This window comes from Arvicola amphibius, chromosome 1 (genome assembly GCF_903992535.2).
Source record: "Arvicola amphibius chromosome 1, mArvAmp1.2, whole genome shotgun sequence".
Taxonomy (NCBI): Eukaryota; Metazoa; Chordata; class Mammalia; order Rodentia; family Cricetidae; genus Arvicola; species Arvicola amphibius.
The window spans coordinates 124,766,633-124,785,042 of record NC_052047.1 but is presented as its reverse complement, the minus strand read 5'-3'; the positions used below and the strand labels follow the sequence as shown (position 1 = coordinate 124,785,042).

Here is an 18,410-nt window from a genome sequence, read left to right as displayed (position 1 = left end):
GCTGTTTGGGGATTGGAGGTGGGGGTGCCAGCGAGACACCCCCAGAGAGATGACCCCACTGGCACTTCTTGGTCCTGTAATTTGTTTGTAGACTTTCTGGAAGTTGTCTTGGGGCCTAAGTAGCCGTTAGTCTCCACTCACAGTTCTTCCCCTCCTTAGCCGAAGTTATTCTGAAAGTCTGGCAGACATAAGTCCCAACCATAAAACTTTCTCCAGTTCTGGGGGTTGACTAGATCCTCATGCATAGTAAGAAAGTGTTTATCAGGGAGCTACACCCCCAGCTTTCCCTTGACTTCTTATTTTGAGGTAGAGCTCGCTAAGTTGCTTAGGCTGACCTTGAACTCTAGGCTGGCCTTGAACCCATGCAGGATCCTCCTGCCTCAGTCTCTCCGCAGGAATGACAGTCCTGTGCTATCAAGTCCACTGGCCTAGAACATGCTCACAAGAGCCGTAAACACATAAGCTCTAGGGTCTCCCAGAGCTGCGTTCACACCTACTGCCAGTTGGGTGGCTTTATTGTCCCATGACAGCAATTTATAGACTCATTTCTCAGGTCCGTAAAGTGGATTTCATAATGGCATCCACCTCTACCCTCTCCCTTGGCAGTCTTACCTCCTGCTCATGGGCATTGTCACTGTGTGCATGACCTAGGTGACTGATGCTCTCGGTTGATTTATGAACAGAGTGCAGACTTGGGAAATATGTTTAGAATCGGACCCTGACCTCTTTGAAGCTGTGCAGACTCGGACAAATGGTTCTTCTTCTCTGGGATTCCATTTCCATGTAAAATGAGGACGATAGAAACAGTATCTGTCTTACAGAGCTTAAATTAGTCTTTGTATCGTGGTGAAACGGTGACTGGGTTTGGGGCCAGCAAGATGGATAAAGCAGGCAAAGGTGCTTGCCATCGACCCTAAAGATCTGAATTTTATCCCTGGGATCCACAAGGTGGAAAGAGGAAACAGACTCCTATAGATTCTCTTCTGACCTCCACACCTGTGTCCTGGCACATGTGTGCCCCCCCCCACACACACTCAATAAATAAATCAAAATGTGATCAAAATTTTAAAAATAGCAAATGGCACAAGGTGTTAGTCACTGTTTCTAAGTGTCATAGGATGTGGAGTCATGCCCATTTGGTAGCATCTCTGACGGGTGCGTGCGTGACCGTTTTTTGCTGAGTTTTTATAACACGGACTCTGCCACGGTACTGCTAACCTCAGCACCCATCAGCAGCACACAATTTTTTTGCACATACATTCTGATGACAGCTCTGGTTCTGCCAACGCTGTGTGTGTGGAAAACTGATTAATACCTTCTACAGGCAGCTCGCATTCAAAGTCTGACTCCTCCATCTGCTGTTGTATCTCAAAGAAAATACTTAACCTCTCTGAGTTCAGCTTCCTCTACTGCAAAAGGCAAAAGGAACAAGGCCTGTCTCGCAGGCTGGAGTGACGGTGAACCAAGCCACTATGGCAAAGCCCTACGAATAGAGCCCAACCTGTCCCAAACACTAAATTATTCGGTTATAAGTGATAATATCTAATGGATAGTTTATGCAAATGGAATGCCCCAATATGCCCTTAGAATTTCCTTAAAAGATTTGAGCTTACAGATGATCGCTGATCTTGTCATATAAATCCCAAGCTTGTGGCCCACCTGACAGATCCATCCAACAGACACATTTCACTTGCAAAGCCTAGAGCTTCAGAAATGAGAATTTATGGTCTAGATTTCAAAATCAGAACATCTCATGTTTTTAAAAAAAATCTGTTTCCCAGCTTCTCTTGAGGAAGGGGAAGGTGACAGCCCCAGGTTCCACTCTCTGCAGTCACTACTTGAAGGGACCAAGCTTTGAATAGACAAGCACTCCCCAGGTTAAGAGCTTTGGCTGCATCACGCCCACTTTCTCAGAAACTGCTTTATGCTTTTGTCTTACCTGCTGGGCAGATCAGCTAAAATAATAGCTCTTGGGCACTCAAAACATCCGGCTTCACTCAGCTTCCATAACAGCCCTAAAGAAGCAACTGCCGACCTACTGCAAGGGTGAGTGGACAGGGAGGGGGGCCACGGGCTTCCCCAAGGTTAGGCATCTGGTTTGTGTGGCAGAGCCAGGATTCAAACACTCTGGGGTGCCCTCTAGTAACCCCTTTGCTCCTACCAAGGTCAAGTGTTTAATAGTCATCTGAATGAAATGGAAATATATTCCAGCAATCAGTCTTCAGTTCTCATTCTTATGTTGGCCAAAGGGGAAGGTGATTAATTATGGGTGCCCAAGATCATTTTAAGTAACAACCTTCTAAATCTCCGACTCCCTTCAGCATTTCCAGACCTCTCGCTCATGCATCAAGAGAGCACTACCTGGAGAAGAAGCCTTTCCTCGGAGTGAGAGTCTCTTCCTACACCAGACCTTCCCAAACTCAGCCCCTGACTAAGGGCAGAGGAGGCAGAGTTAGTGCCTGGCAAATTCTGCGTGTCCTTGAGAAGCTGCAGTAGGTCTCTTCCTATCTGATTAGGAGATGTTGACTGAATTTGCTTTCCAGTCCCGTGAAAGCCAAATCAAAATGACAATCCTTCCTGTGATGCATATCACACATGTATATATATATGCACATACACACATGTGTATATGTATGTGTGCATATACATGTGTGTTTATGCCAGCTCTGCCACCTAGCAGTTGCATGTATATCCTCCTTCCTAATAAACATACGAGTCTCTGCACATCCAAGGGACTCCTGTAAGCCCCACCCCCACCCCACCAGCCTCCGTACTTTCTTGACTCAGGACTCCTTCCACTTTCCAAATAGCTCATCTGGCGACATTTTTGTCAGGCTTCCTTTCCCGAAGTCTGTATCATAGAAACAAGACATCATATTTTCCTTTTCTGGTTATCAAATTATATGATAATATTTGAAGATGTTGTTTCAAAATACAGCTCAGCCCCTATTCCAAACCCTTGGGGAGCTGCTGATCGCCGAGCGAGTCTGAAGCGAGCGTCTTTAGCCAAATGGTTAGGTTTTGAGATGGTGCCTGACGACTGCTACCAAATGCTTAACATTTGAAAATAAATTCACAAAACACAGAAGAGGAGCAGATGGCCCGCGAGTTTTGTCCATCCTCTGTAGCTTTCCACCACTCTCTGCGGCATCAGACAGAAAGGGTTTGCGCCAACCCCAGGTGGGTGTATATGAGGAGGAGGCAAGCTGTCCCCAGACTTGAACTGCACAAAGCAACGCTGTCTCTGGGTGTCCCTAGGAGGGCGACACCCACAGACATGGGATCCCATTCCAGCTACAGGGGACAGACCCTAGGGAAGGTGTAGGGGCCCTGCCTTCCTCTAGCCATCTGAGTGCCCTTTCTTCCTGTCTAACTTCCTGGGAGCTGGGAGTGAGCTCCCATAGCCCACTGTACTTCTGCACGGAATCCTTGTATCCTTGTACAGAAAGGCTCTGGTTTTGTTTTTGGCTTTGTTTTGCTTTTTGTTTGTTTGGTTTGGGTTTTTTGAGACAGGGTTTCTCTGTAGTCATGGGGCCTGTCCTGGAACTCGCTCTGTAGACCAGGCTGGCCTTGAACTCACAGAGATCCACCTGCCTCTGCCTCCCAATGCTGGGATTAAAGGCGCGTGCCACCACTGCCCAGCGAAGGGCTCTGTTTTGATACTCCAGTTAGATTCATTCAACAGCCATTAGGTCAGATGCCAGCCAATAACAAGCATCCTGGTGTACCAGTGTCCTGGGGCTACTGTAACAAATCTTCACTAGCTAGGTGGTTTTAAAGCAGAAAAAGGTGTCCTTCCATGGTACTGGAAGCCAGGAATGTGAAATAAAGGATCCAACAAGTCTCTGCTCTCTAAAGACTGTAGGGGACATGCCTTCTGGCATCTGTCACAGCCTTTGACTTGTTCCCTTCTCTCTCTGCTTCATACTGTCACCTTGTCCTCTTTTGTCAGGGTCCTTACCCTTGGTTTCTCCCATATGAGGGTATTTGTGAGGACTTTGAGGGTGGGTTCATCCTGACAAGCAACCTCTTCAGCTCAAGATCCTCAATTTAATTATTTCTGTAAGATTCTCTTCAAAGAAGGTAAATCCCCCCACGCAGTTTCAGGATTAGGAATTGATATCTGTTTATGGATTAGAGAAACGTCTCCCACAGGTCCAGGTGCTTTATAAAAGGCTGATTCTAGGATGGCACTGTCAGGAGATGGTGGGATCCTTAGGAGATGGAGCCTGGTGGGAGTTCCTTAGGCCACTGGTGACATGACTTTGAGGAGGTTTGAGGGATTCTGTTCCTGCACTTCTTCTATTTGTTTCAAGGCTTGTGGTATTGGTGGGTTTGCTCTGTGATACAATCCTACCATTATCATTTTCAGAGGCCCAAAACAAAGAGTCACCTACCCCTGGACTGGAACTTTCAAAGCCATAGACTACACAAACCTTTTCCCATGTTGGTTAATTAGCTCAGATATGTAGTAAGATGTTTCCCAAATGCCCAGACCCAAATAATCACACAGAAACTATATTAATTACAACACTGCTTGGCCAATAGCTTAGGTATATTCCTAGTTTGCTCTTACATCTTAAATTAACCCATTTCTATTAATCTGTGTATTGCGATAAGGCTGTGACCTATTGGTAAGTTTCTGGCATGTCCTTCTCCTTCAGCAGCTAAATGGCATCTTTTTTACCCTGCCTTCTATATATATATACCTCTTCCAGCCTGGCTATATTCTGCCATAGGCCAAAACAGCTTTATTCATTAACCAATAAAAGCAACACATATACAGAAGGACATCCTGTATAATCTCCCCTTTTCTGTTTGAATAAAAAGGAAGGTTTTAACTTTAACTTAGTAAAATTACATATACAAAACAGTTATTAAGCAGGAATTACAGTTACAACATTTAGTCCATTTATATTTGGTAAACTAAGGAAAATGCTCTATCATCTATCCTATCTTTGTGAGTCTAAATTTTTATATTTAATTTATCTTTTATCATAACTAAGGAAAACTGTAACTATTTGTCTTCAACTCCATCAAGGACCCCATAAGGATATAATATTACCTAAATAAACAGGAAGTGCAATCAAACAACTTCTAAAATTCTAGAATTGACAGAGACATCTTGCTGCCTGGGCAGTCACCCAAAGTTCTTCTGTAACTGTTGGGGCATTCATCTTCAGCCTATGGGCTCATAGTATCTGGCAGACTTTTCCATGAAGCAGGAAAATTGAAAGACTATTTAGCCTATATTGGCAGTTTGTCAGTTTCTTTCTTCTGTGTTCTGCAGAATGTCTGGCAGTTTCTTCCATGAAACAGGAACTCTGACGTACCATTCTGTCTTTTGGAAAGTTCAGCAATCACTTTTCTGTGGGTCTTGTGTGTCCAATTCATATAGCATACCATTAAGCAGTTCAAGAGCAGTTTCTCGCCCAAATGACTAGCCTTGTCACATTGAAGGCAAATTCTATAATAAGTTTCTTCAATGCCCATTAACCTCTCTGAAGTAACTGATACTACCTGAAGCACATATGTCTCACTATTGAGAAAAGTCTTAAAGTTTTTAAAACCTTTTAAATGCTGTGTTCTGTAGGCCTTTGAATGATTTGAAGAATACCTATCCACCTGAAATATATCTCTTTACATCTAGAAACCCTATCATGACTACAAGTTTGACTATTATAAATGACTACCTATCAATCTATATTTCTTAATTATACATTACCTTTTTAAATGAGCTGCACAAACACAATACCTTAAACAAGAGCAGAAATACATATGCACAGTACAACAAAATCAACCTTAAATATGTATCAATAACCAAGATCCATACTAATGCAAAGTATTTATCTCTATAGCATAACTCTCTTATTTCCATTAACCATTTATAACCAACCCTTTTTAAATGAATATAAACACTTATAAACAATCATTTTGGGAGTTTGGGTGTAGTTTTCTCTAAACTGCTTCCTGCTGTTTGTTGGGCAAAGTATTTTTAGAGTTCTTGGAGACCTTTCAGGGGGTCTTGGTCCTCCTGAGTGTGTGCCCAATGGTGTAACTTACAACGAGCCTTGTTTAGAAAGTCTGAAATGCTGATATCATTGTGACTAAGCTACAGAAAATAGAGCTCTTAACAGTATTCATGGTGCATTTACCCCCTTGGCTTGGACTCTTTGAGGAATTGAGCTGTTTGCTATGCCCTGGAAGTGTTCCCCCAAATGTTCCTCCTATGTTGGAAATAGAATCCACAAAGCCATATGTTAATGGAATTTGGTGATGTGACCATTGAGATTAGAATTAGATGAGATCATGGGGGTGGGGTCCTGATGTTATTAGTGCCTTTAAAGCAAAAGGGACCCAAGCAAGCAAGCTTGCTCTTTCTTACCATCTGATGCCCTCCATCTCATCATGTTACAGCAAGAAGATTATTTGAGACACGAAGCAGGTACAACCGTCATGTTCCTGGGCTTCCCAACATCCATAGCTATGAACTAATAACTGCTATTCTTCAGGAATTAGCCAGTCTTAGGAAATTAATGAAGACACTGATTTTTGAAGGCTCCACTCAGTAGCTCCCAAGCAACTGAATCCTCATGACAGCCATGGAAGCAGTTTAAGAGGGGATTCCCATCTAGATGACCTTAGATGAGGCCCCAGTCCCAGTCAATACCTTGACTGTGGTTCCAAAAAAACTGAGGCAGAGCTCCCAGCTAAGCTCTGCATGGACTCTAGAGCCACTGGAACTGGGGGTAAGTGTGTGGGTGTAAGTGGTTAGGTGTCTGTTAACAGCCACAAATTGCTACAGCCCACATCCTAACTAGGAGTTATCTATACATTCCAACTGGCCTTAGGGCTGGGATCCCAAATAGAAATGAAAGCCCAGGTCTTCATTCAGAACACATTTATTCTAAGTGTTTATTTCCCTCCTCATCTGTATACATAGAAGATGATTGAAAGAGGACTGACTGTCTTTGCATCTCTTTTTCAAGTATCTTCTGAATTTTACCCTGACACATGGTTTCATTTGGATTGCCTGTGGTTTTGAATAGGAATAACTCCTAAAGGTTCACATGTTTAGAGGCTTGGACCTCAGTTAATGGAACTGTTTGGGAAACATTAGGAGTTGTGGCCTTGTCGAAAGAGGTTTGTCAGTTGGGGTGGGCATTGAAGATACAAAACCCCACATCAATCCCAGTGCCTCTTGCTCTCGGCCTATGAATCAGGATGTGAAGCTTTCAGTTCCAGCTCCAGCGCATGCCTGTCTGCTTTCTGCCATGATGATCATGGACTAACCTCTAACACTGTAAGCAAGCCCCAATTAAATGCTTTCTTTTTTTAAGAGTTGCCTTGGTCATGGTGTCTCTTCACAGCGATAGAACAATATCTAAGACACAGGCCCAATGTCAGGTCAGGAAAGCCAGCACTCATGGTACAAAACTCTACAGTTTCTGGAGAGTCTTTCACTCCCTGGACAAGACTTTTAGAACTCAAACCTGTGGTCTTTGGAAATGGGGATTAACTTTCCAAGCCAGCATCAATTCTCAGGGGATGATCCCCAGCCGAATCTCACACAGGCTGTGGCATTCTCCAGCAAACCCCACAGGGACACAAGATCTGAGATACCTGGCTTTGGGAGCATTCGAGCCAGATACTGGTAGCTGGCACCAGATTAAGTTTCTCGATCTGGTTCTTGTCTCTTTAGCTTTGCGTTCTTTCCTCATTTCAACAGCATTTCAGCCTGAGTATGACGTTGGAGAAAGAAAATGACAGCTGTCAATCTGAGGCTCTGAGAGTTTGCCACGGTTGGTTCAAAGAACTTGTACCAGTATCTTTCAAGTAGGCGCTGGCTACCTAGCTAGCAAGCCTATGCTCTGGTATGGTTTGTCTGTTGGGGCTAAAATGACTGTGGGGGGCACTGGATATCCCTGGGAACTTCTTTCCTGTTTTGTTTCTTTGATGTTCTCCTTGTTCCTAAATGATTCCACTGAGAGACTGTGTGGTAGAGTCAAAATTGGGTCATAAATATTCCCCATCCTTGTGTTCATTTGCTTTTGCAAAGTCTGCTGCCCTAAACAGGTGGCACCTGTTTCTCCTCCCCTTGAACTGCCATATGGGAAGGAAGCATTGAAGAATACTTGTTAATTGGGCCTCTCTCTCTTGCCTGCTCTTTAGAGTCATTAAGACCACTATAGTAAGTAGTTTGTTCCAGATTTCCGGAATATTAGAGATCAAGGACATAAAACAAAAATAGACAGCCCACGGAGTGTCTCCTAATCTGTCAATCCAGTGTGATGTGGAAAAAACCATGTTTAGCAGCTACCAGTTGACTTCCCAGGTCCCGATACACACAGACAAGCCCATCTGAGACAACCTGAAGTGCCCAGACCAGAATAAGGCAGGCATGTGGTGTACACACACACACACACACACACACACACACACACATATACATATATATGTATATATATGCAGACAAAGCACCTACACACATAAAATAAATCTTCAGAAAGTCCACTGAGTTTTGAGTCCTAGATAACTGATGTAGAGTTATATTGTGAGTGATTTTTCTGTCAAATCATCTTAGGCTTGTGTTCCTGAAGACGAAGGGATATAATCCCTCAGAGGGTGAGATTCGGACCCCCAACTTAACCACTGAGCTTGCTATGAAACAACAGACAACCCCGGGGACCAATGCAATGCAGGTGGGCTGTTCCTGAAACTGTTTCCCAGTGTTGGCTTGTCTCTCATGGATCTCTGGTCCCACACATTTTCAGGGAAACCTAAAATTCCCATATGTAAAGAATCTACCCTTGTGGTTCGTGTACATCCCCACTTGTTCCTAAAGCAGTGTTTTATTCAGAGACCATTCTGAGTTCATGTGCTCTTGTGGCTCTTTGCTTCAGGATGCGACAGTGGTGTTCACAATGTGTGCTGCAGGCGGTTTCCAAGATGGTCCTCAAACATTCCACCTCCTGGTGGTCGCCCCTGGCTTCATCACTCTCCCTTGAGCCTAGGCTGAGCTCACGGAATGATTTCTAAAGACTAGAAAACAACAACGTGAGATATCACTCTGGACATAAGGATGCAAAGACTGATCTCCAAGTTGGTCACTCCCATGTGACCACTGACCCCAGAAGCCAGCTTCTGTGTCCAGATGTGGAACTGATGCTGTTGACAAATATATAAGACCAGGAAGTGAACTTTGATCCCTCTATTGAATGTCACATGATACTACCTTGACCAACTGCTTGACTAAAACCTAATGAGAACTGTCAACTAGCTAAGCCACACCTATATCCCAAATCCACAGATATTGAGAGGGAATATCCGTTGTGTTAGTTTAGAGGTTGCTTGTAACACGGCAATAGCTAACTAGTAGCTAACTAATAACTAATAGCTAACAACTTATTAGCCAATCAAAGCACCTGCCCCTCCTGTCTACCCAGACACAGTGCTTGGCTCAGAAATGTACACGAAACCAGGCTAAGCCAATGAGAGTAAACCACAAGACTTTCTTGTTATTGGAAACCAGCACACACTCGTGTATTTTGTGTGTGTGTGTGTGTGTGTGTGTGTGTGTGTGCGCGTGCGCGCGCGCGTGCATAAGCACACGAGTCAGCCTGCTCCTTCCACTGTGTAGATTTGTGGGATTTGTCACAGGTCATCAGGCTTGAGAGTGAGCATCAGTCCCTCCTGAGAAGATGCCCTAGCACCTTTCACAGGCACCTTCTCTCTTTTCCCCGAGACACGGTCCTAGCAAAATGAGGCTTCTGCAGTCATCACGTCCCTGTGAGTGGAGAGCCCTAGACTATGGTGTTGGGCTCTGTGATCCCCATACCCAGAACCATGCCTGGCCCAGCGCAGGTGCCTAGTGCTCACTAAGTGAAAGACAGGTCGGTCTGCAGCATATAGAGAAAGTAGAAGCTGACAGGGGTTGGTAACTGCCTCTCTAACACAGTCTTAAATGGGACACGTTGCCAAATGTCTACAGGAATCCATATACTTTTGTTTTCATAAATACTGCATAGAACCGTGGTTTCTCAAGTTTGAAGTCGTCTTCAGCCAATTTTCACTGGCAGGGTTTCTAAACTTCTCCAAAGACGAGCTCACTCGTAGATCAGTGGATTCCCCGTATCTGCCCATTTGCTCCGTTTGCTGGGGCTCCTCCAAGAGAGGGGATGAATAAACCTTCGAGCCAGGATGTACGTGGTATATGACGGGTTTGCTCTTTTCTGCTACCCACCAGCCTAACAGCTACAAAGGCATGTGCTACGGAGTGCGTTACTGAACATTTCCAAAGGGAAACAGAAGCACGACTCCATTCAGAGACGAATGCAGCGGCTGAGGCAGGTGACTCAGTGCCGAGCCACTCTGCGCTGGGAGCAGGACATCTCATCTCACCAGCAGCGTGCAGAAGAAATCCTCCATTTTCCCATGTTTCCTTGTGTCGTTCTGAGCAAATGTGGCCACTGGAAAAAGTGTGTACGTTTTTATTTTTTTTCCTTTTGCAAGTGCTGAGTTAAATTAGGGTTAAGCAGAAAAAAACAAACCAATAAAACAAAAACCAGGGAATTCCAACAGTAACATCCTCGAGGACCACAAGTGTTCAGTCTTTACTGATGTCGGCCTCCTTGTTGAGTTTTATCGTAAAGTTTTTATTAAATATTCTGTATTTGCTTTTAGGGATTATTACATTTTGTGTGTGTGTGTGTGTGTGTGTGTGTGCACATGACATGGCATACATGTGCAGCTCAGAGGACACATTGTAAAAGCTCATTTTATCCTTCTGCTGTGTGTGTCATGGGAGTCAAGTTTGAGTCCTTAGGCTTAGCAGCAGGTAGTTTTACCTGTTGGCCTGTCTCACCCTCCCTTCCCACACTTAAAGACAAGGTTCCATCCAAGTTGGCCTCCAACTCGCTATGTAGCCATGAAGAAGGTGACCTTGAGCTCCCGGTCCTCCTTTGCCTCTACCTTAAAAATGCTGGGTTTGCAGATACATGCCACCTTGCCTAGTTTAGGCAGTTCTGGGGATTGAATCCAGGGTCTCATCCATAGTAAGCATTCTACCTACTGAGCTAAAGCCCAGCCCAAGAACACAGACATTTCTTAGTTCTGCTGAATCACTTCCACATGGAAAGATAAGCCCAATCATTGCTGTTCTTGTAATTTTTAGCCTCTGCTTCTGAGAAATCCACAAAATTCATGTGACATGCTCCAATTGAAATGTGTATCGTGGTTTCAATGCAAATAAAATCAACACTAGTGAAAGACACACGTCAGTTGGCAATGTCCCATCTGTGATGTGGTATGTTTAGAAACAGATATGCACACAAGAGGGTTTGCATGTATGAATTCAGTTTAATCATACCAATTCTTAAACAAAAAGTTTCCTCCAAGAGACAAGAGTTCACAGTAACTGCAAAGCTTTACTCACGACTTTTAAAAATACCGGTCATGCTTAGGTGGCATTCAAAGGGTTAATAGACAGGAACCGTAAAAACTTTGACCAGGAACATCAGCGTCTGGCTTTAAAAATTACAAATACCGAAGCGTTTTGGTATCGGACACAGTTAAGTTTTGACACTGTTGGTTCATTGGGTGAGTTTCTGGAAGTCTGGAGACCTGTACCTCTATCAGTGGGTAATGCGCTTATTCTAAACTAAACATTTTCAAATGTAGAAAACAAACTAGCAAGCTATACGTACAAAGAAAAGCCCTCTAAGACAAGCTCTCCACATGATGGATGCCAGCAGGGGCATGAATCCTGGAAGACTGGAATTGGTCACGGACACTCGGCCTGAAGTCTTACACCCAGGCTCAGCAATGGAATCTGCATTCACCTACACATTAATGACAAACTCTGGGTTAGTATATGAGAAGCCAGCAAATTCATTTTGGTCCAAGTTCATGATGAAGAGTTTGTCAGTGGGAGTCAGTTCCACAGGCTGCCTGGTGAACTCTTTGTCGAAGTTGGAGGTGTCTCGCTTGTCTCTCTGCCAAATGGAAAGCAAAGACATTAACACAGAAGCCGAAGCAGCAGCAAGAAACATGACCAGGACATGCCAGTTACCAGAAGGCTGATAAAAAGCTCTGGAGCGGTCAGAAAGCCTTGTGCTGACAGCTTTTAGCAGACGCATTCCGTGTACCGCTTTCACTTCATAGTATATGCTAGCTTTGGGGCAGAAAACGTGGTGTGAATTTTCTGTGAGAAGAAAAAGATCCTGTGTGTGTGTGTGTGTGTGTGTGTGTGTGTGTGTGTGTGTAAGGGAGTTCTATGCTTTGCCTTCGAGGTGAGTTACATTGGTAACTATTCCCTTTCACAGCGAACATCATAGAGTTAGTTAGCTCTTTGAGTATCCTGGAGGAAAATAACTCAGTAGCGACCCCTGTGGTCAGGAGCTGACTTCGTTGTCGGAAAAAATGAGAACTGAACACACTGCTCTCAGGTGCGTAAAGCAGATCAGTGTTCACTGCAAGAGGCTAAGCACCGTCCACCTCATCCTCATGATGCCTGAGAGTCACTGGTAGCTGTCTCCACACCCCAGCTGGAGCCGGAGCTGTGTCAGAAGATGTGGCTCTAAGTCAGGCCAATCTCCTAGGGTCTACCTAACTCCTATTTTAGATTCAGCTCTCAAAACAAGATTGGTAGGAGTTAGGCTTTGGGGGACTGCTCAAAAGCTGACAGAAAACAAAGTAGAATTCAAGCTTTCGTGGGCCAGAGAGTCTCTTCAAAGACATTGGTAGTGTGCTTTATAAGAAACACAATTCCAAACTGGAAGTAAGATCTAAGAAGGCAAGGTCGAAAAATGAAACACTACTCCTTTCACTGCTGGTAATCTAGCCTGCCTGCCTTCCTTCCTTCCTTCCTTCCTTCCTTCCTTCCTTCCTTCCTTCCTTCCTCCCTCCCTCCCTCCCTCCCTCCCTCCCTCCCTCCTTCCCTCCCTTCCTTCCTTCCTTCTTCCTTTCCTTCCTTCCTTCCCTCCCTGTCTGCATGACTGCATGTCTATAGGCACCACTAGCTCCACTTTGAGGCGGGTTCCCCCAGGGAATGTCACTGTGGGCTGACTAATGGGTCTTTCTGATGTGCTGGCCTCTCCAGGGTCCCTGTAAGTCCATTACTCCTTCCCATTCTCACCTCACCTGTCTTGAAAAGGCAAAGTTGATGTCCTTGCCTCCCCATGTTTGATGTATGAGAAAACTGAGGCACAGGTCAGTGAAGGGGCTTGCCCAAGACTGCACAGTGGGCTCAGGATTTGTGTCTGACCACATAGCAGCTATTTTACCTCATTAGAGCTGCTCTGGCTGGAGAGACGGCCTAAGGGCTATTTTCACAATGCCTGGGATCCTCGAGCACAGGGTAGCTGGTGCCTGGCTGAAGCCAAGGTTCTGTCACACTGGAGTTTGTTGGTTGACTCAGTTTGGTCAATCTTAGTAGGCTTAGCCACTAACGGAGAGACTGGTTGATAAGGATTTCCTGTTACCAGGCTCAAAACTACTTTTTCTTGGATGCTCCCCTGAGACAGACAAGATATTCCCTACTTCCACCTGGGGTGTCTGAGTAGGGTAATGGGATTGAGCAGGACAAACTGGCATCAGGGGGTCCTCTGGAAGAATGTGGGCAGAGAGGAACAGGCTACTCATGAAGTTGTTTTCTACATGGTGGGACATCTTTTGCTGTGTCCTGTTCACACTTTGCTGTGTGCATTTTGTGGAAGGTCCTAGGCTTGGGCACTCAATGTGTTCCTTTTTGATCCAGAGGGAAACTGGGATGTCTTCTGTTTCTTTACTACTGTCTGGTTTTTTTTTTTTTTTTTTTTTTTGTCATGATTCTACAAGCCACAGGTCAGCGCCTTTCCCACTGTCTTCTGCGCATTTGCTGCTTTGGGAAATTCACACTGTTTCTTTCCCAGGAGGGCAAGGCCCTTGTCTGTTCCTGTGCTATTGTGCTTCCAATGCCCGGAACAGTACTGAGCACACAGTAGGCTGTTTATGAGCACACAGTAGGGTGTTCATAAGCACTCACTGAGCCAATCAAAGAAGAGTTGATTAAAGGAGTGCCTCCTTGCTTTCCCTAATTCCTGAGGCAGATCTTTCTTCACACCGAAGCAAAATGATAGCAGTTACTTCCACCAGCCTTAAGGCTTTACATAAACAGACACTGCACTTGGAGCCAGGAGGAAGTGAATTGAGTGCCAGGAGGAAGTGAATTGAGTACGAGCAAAGTCTGGAAGCTAGAAGGCTCTATGTGGGCGGGAGAAGGGCAGACCTGGGGCCAGAAGACAGACAGCTCCTCTTCTGGGGTCTTTCCCTACTTAGCCATCCTTATCTGAGAGGATGTGGCAGAACCTCCTCTCCTACCAACTCTAACTTTGGAAGGCTTCTCTTATTTGCTATACTTCAATAGGCCATGTGTTCCAAATAAGACTTCCTTTTAAAGGGCTTCATCTCCTGAGGGGTCCCAGAAAATCCTCCAGGATTTTACCCTAGCCTGTTGGGAGGGAATGGGCCCCTTTGTTGTGACAATTCTTTCTGGGGTTGTAGCATCTGGAGTCACACGAGAACAGAAACACTCCTCCTAGGAAGAGCATTAATCCCACTGGCCTCTCATGGACCATTAAATCACGATCCTGTCCTTTCTCGGAAGAGATCAGCGAGAATCCTAAGGACTGAAAAGGGTAGATTCGCGGATCCAGACATACAATTGGCCACAGATAACAACTTTAATTAGATTTCTTTGATTTCATTTTTCTTTTTTCTTCAATTATCTTAGAAGTTAAATATGTTTTTTTGCTTTATTTTGTTTTGGTGGAAAACTTAAGCCTGTTTTAGGTGTGCTAGAGGGGTCACACATGACCATGAGGGTCACATGTGACTGGCAAGGGTCACGTGCTGTGATTAGCAGTATTCTAAGAGGGCCTGTGGCTATCTGAGTGATGTACCATGAGAGGTGACACTCAAGACACAGAATGAAGTCATAAAGCCAGGTAGCTCCCTTTCTTCACAAGGAGAGAAAACTTGGTACCCGTCTGCTGACATTGGGGGAGCTTTCTGTAGTTTGATCAAATATGGAGATTGTGTCTTTGGCCTTCTAGAAGAGTCCCTCTCACCTCTCTCCTTCCCTACCCTCCACACTACATGACTGCTGCAGAAACCTAGGTTGAGAGGATGCCCTCAGCTTCAAACTGTGGTCTGTAGAGAGACTAAGAAGCAGCAAAGACATCCATAGTGGATTTTCTTAATAAACCCGGGGACTCTAGACCTCATCCTGCTTTTCGTTACTTGTTTTATGGCTGTCCCTCCCACATGCTGGAGGAGAGGGAGAAAGAGAGGGGCTGCATGTTTAGTATTTCTCAGCATGATCCTGACACCCAGCCTGGCAGTTGGTGCTCAGTAAGTGTTGCCTGAATGGATGGAGGGGGCATAAGTGGATGACTGCAAAAATAAATGAAAATATTTCTTCTTGGATAAAATTTCAAAAATTTCCCTCAAGTATGTGATGAAAGCTGTTTCTTGGTTTCCTCTGATCTACAAAGTTGGTAGAAGAGGAAACAGTAGGAAGTCTGATTAATGATCCCTTACTTCCACAGAAGTTTCTGGGACCCACCCTCAGCAAAGTACGCTAAGGGAAGGGAGACTTTGGCTTGAGTATCTATTCCTGAAAACTGTGGCCCTTGAAAAATAATGTCAAGAATCTGAAAATGTAGAGTGTAGTGTATATATTTACATATATACTGTTATCTATCATCTATCTATCTATCTATCTATCTATCTATCTATCTATCTATCTATCTATCTATCTATCTATAGATCTTATCTACCTATCCACTAATCCATCCTTCCTACATTGTTTTCTAAGGTTGTCTCAGATCACTTGCCAATGGCCCAATGATTCACTGTGGTTTTTATTCTGAGCATATGTCCAAAGCCTTGTGACTTGGTAGCCAGATGAAAGACCCTACATAACTTTCTTGGGAGTGTGTATATGGCTCAGAGATATTTGTTTTGTTACAGAATGGACAGAGCCCACCTGGTATTGGGAGGATGGCCGCTATTTGTATTGTCTGCCCCAATAATAAAATGAGGAGTGGGGTTGCCCTGATCTCTCCCTGTTACTAGCATCCTAAGACTGGCAGCTAGGACATCAAGTTTGCTTCACATCATCTAAGAGGGACAGGTGCCAAGCTTGAAGCAGAGTGACATAAGAAGCCAGCAAAGAATGAACTCTGAGGGTCTTTGCATCAGCAGAACCCCAAGGCATGTTTTCTTAAAGAGGAGGAGGCATTCTTCCCTTGATAGTTCTGAAGGATTTCTCAGAAACCCCGGAGGGCCAGGAAATCTTTGGACCTATGACAAGAATTCTCTTTAGGACTGCCAGAGAGGAACAGGAAGCTGAGCTGTAAGCAAGGGTGAGGGGTGTCACCTGCAGTCCTCATCTGTCCAGAGGAAAATGAAGTCTCTCCCACCACTTGGCTTCTGGGAGCTCACTGAGTTGCTTGCTCAAGGAAGCTCAAACTTGGAAGAGTAGCGATTTTGATGAGAAGCTTAATGTGATGGGCACGTTCCTAGCTAGCGGCTAAGCTTGATGCTGGTGAGAATATGGACTCTCAACTCTGACAGTGTGTGTAGGGGGGAGGCTCCAGCCTGTCTACCCTACCCCATTTTAGGCCACCAGACATTCCCTGAATGGTCTCCAGGCCCTGCTCCCTGGCTGGTTGAACACTGAGGCTACATAAGAGGCAGCTTCAGCCCCCCTTTTCCTGAGTTCCTTCCTTGGGCCCTACTTTGTAGTGTGGGTCCTCATTGTTCAAATAGTATAGTTTTCTTTGAAATAGGATTTCTTTTCTGTCTTTTTTTTTTTTATTGTACCTTGATGCTAGGAGAAAAAAATATCAGAACAGATACTGCAGTGCTAATGAACATTTCCACAAACATCTTGCAAAATGACATCAAACTGAAGAATGCAACCGTCATGGTTTGGAGAGCTGGTGTCTTTCTTAGAGCCCAGTATCCATTCTCCAATGCTAGCGGTACACCTCCACAAACCCCCTCCCCACAGGCACAAGTCTGCCAGGCCCCGTCTTCTTGGTTCAACAAAGCAGGCCATTGTGGTTCATGACATCTGGACATAGTTTTTAAAGCACGTGTAACAAAAGTGACTTTTTTTTGTATGTTTGTTTGTTTGCATTTCAACAATGACAGAAATAAAAAAAGCAAATAACGTTTGAAATGTAATGTAAAATCATGGTCCTTTGGGACCTTGCTAGAGTGGCCATGTGGTTCCAGGAACAGTGCCAAATGCCGTTCTTGAGTAGTTTGGGGAATGAGGGTACCAGTTTCAGACACACAGGGTTAGAAACTGCAGCATGGTGGTAGCACTCAAGCTGATTGCCCTTTGACCCTGGAAGTGCTTTTAGATTGACTTGTCTAAAAGCGCATTCCTGTTTGCTTGGTTTCTTTCTTTCTTTCTTTCTTTCTTTCTTTCTTTCTTTCTTCCTTCCTTCCTTCCTTCCTTCCTTCCTTTCTTCTTTCCTTCCTTCCTTTCTTTCTTTCTTTCTTTCTTTCTTTCTTTCTTTCTTTCTTTCTTTCTTTCTTATCAGGTCTTAGATAATCGTCTTAACGTTGAGTTTAAAAAATAAAAATAAAACTTTATTTTTAGCATGTTCTTTTCAAAGCTCTACTGCCTGCGGAAGAGGCAGTGTGGAGGGATTCCCTCTAGGGCAAAGCAGCCATACAGTTGGATTCAAGCCAAGCTCCCAGTCTGGAACGTGAAAGGCTATTGTTAGCATTCAGCTCATCCATCCATTTTGTAGGGAGGATGTAGACTCCATGATTGGGTAAAAAATGGCGGTGCAGAGAAGGAGGGAGAGAAAGCAAGCTTTTTCTCTCCCCGGTGGGCCCGACATGCTGGGGTTGCACACAGTAGGAGGACTTTGAGCGTGTCTCAATTATGCAGCACCTTCTTCATGCCACCTGCATAATCCCATCTCCTCGAGATGCTCCAAACTACTTGAGGACATTTGGGTTCTGAAACATGGCCACTCTAGCCTCATCAGAAAAGAAAACACAGATGTAACTTGGCAATGATTTAAAAAAAAAAAATGTCACCATGATAACTGTTGAGCTTGAATGACAGAAATGAAGGACGGAGATCTACAGATCTACTTAGCTCTTGACTTCAGGTTTTAAAAATTCAGAGTTAACAAAGGAAAATCCTTCGAATTCTGATTGGTCAATATTCCTGATGACTTCCTGGTCAGGAGGTGTTAGGACTGGTGGATGACGGGTGAAAAACCGGTCGAAGTTCTCAGCATTTCGCCCACACTATGAGAGGGGGAGAAAAGAACTTGTGGTGGGTGGGAACAAAACAAAACCAAAAGCCAAAATAAAACAGAACTGAACAGAACCGGGTG

General features: G+C 44.5%; 1 protein-coding gene across 2 annotated transcripts in view; it reads right to left on the bottom strand.

Moving 5' to 3' along the window:
• Positions 1-11,338: 11,338 nt before the first annotated feature.
• Prkcb (protein kinase C beta) overlaps positions 11,339-18,410 on the bottom strand; it is a 342,543-nt gene continuing 335,471 nt past the window's right edge. The window contains exon 17 of one of the 2 annotated variants that reach the window (XM_038342586.1): positions 11,339-11,993. In XM_038342586.1, the coding sequence (XP_038198514.1) occupies positions 11,841-11,993 (153 nt within the window). In that variant the 3' untranslated portion in view covers positions 11,339-11,840. Of the gene's footprint in view, positions 11,994-12,949; positions 18,322-18,410 lie in introns of those variants that run through there. The other variant, XM_038342577.2, reaches the window with a different exon arrangement.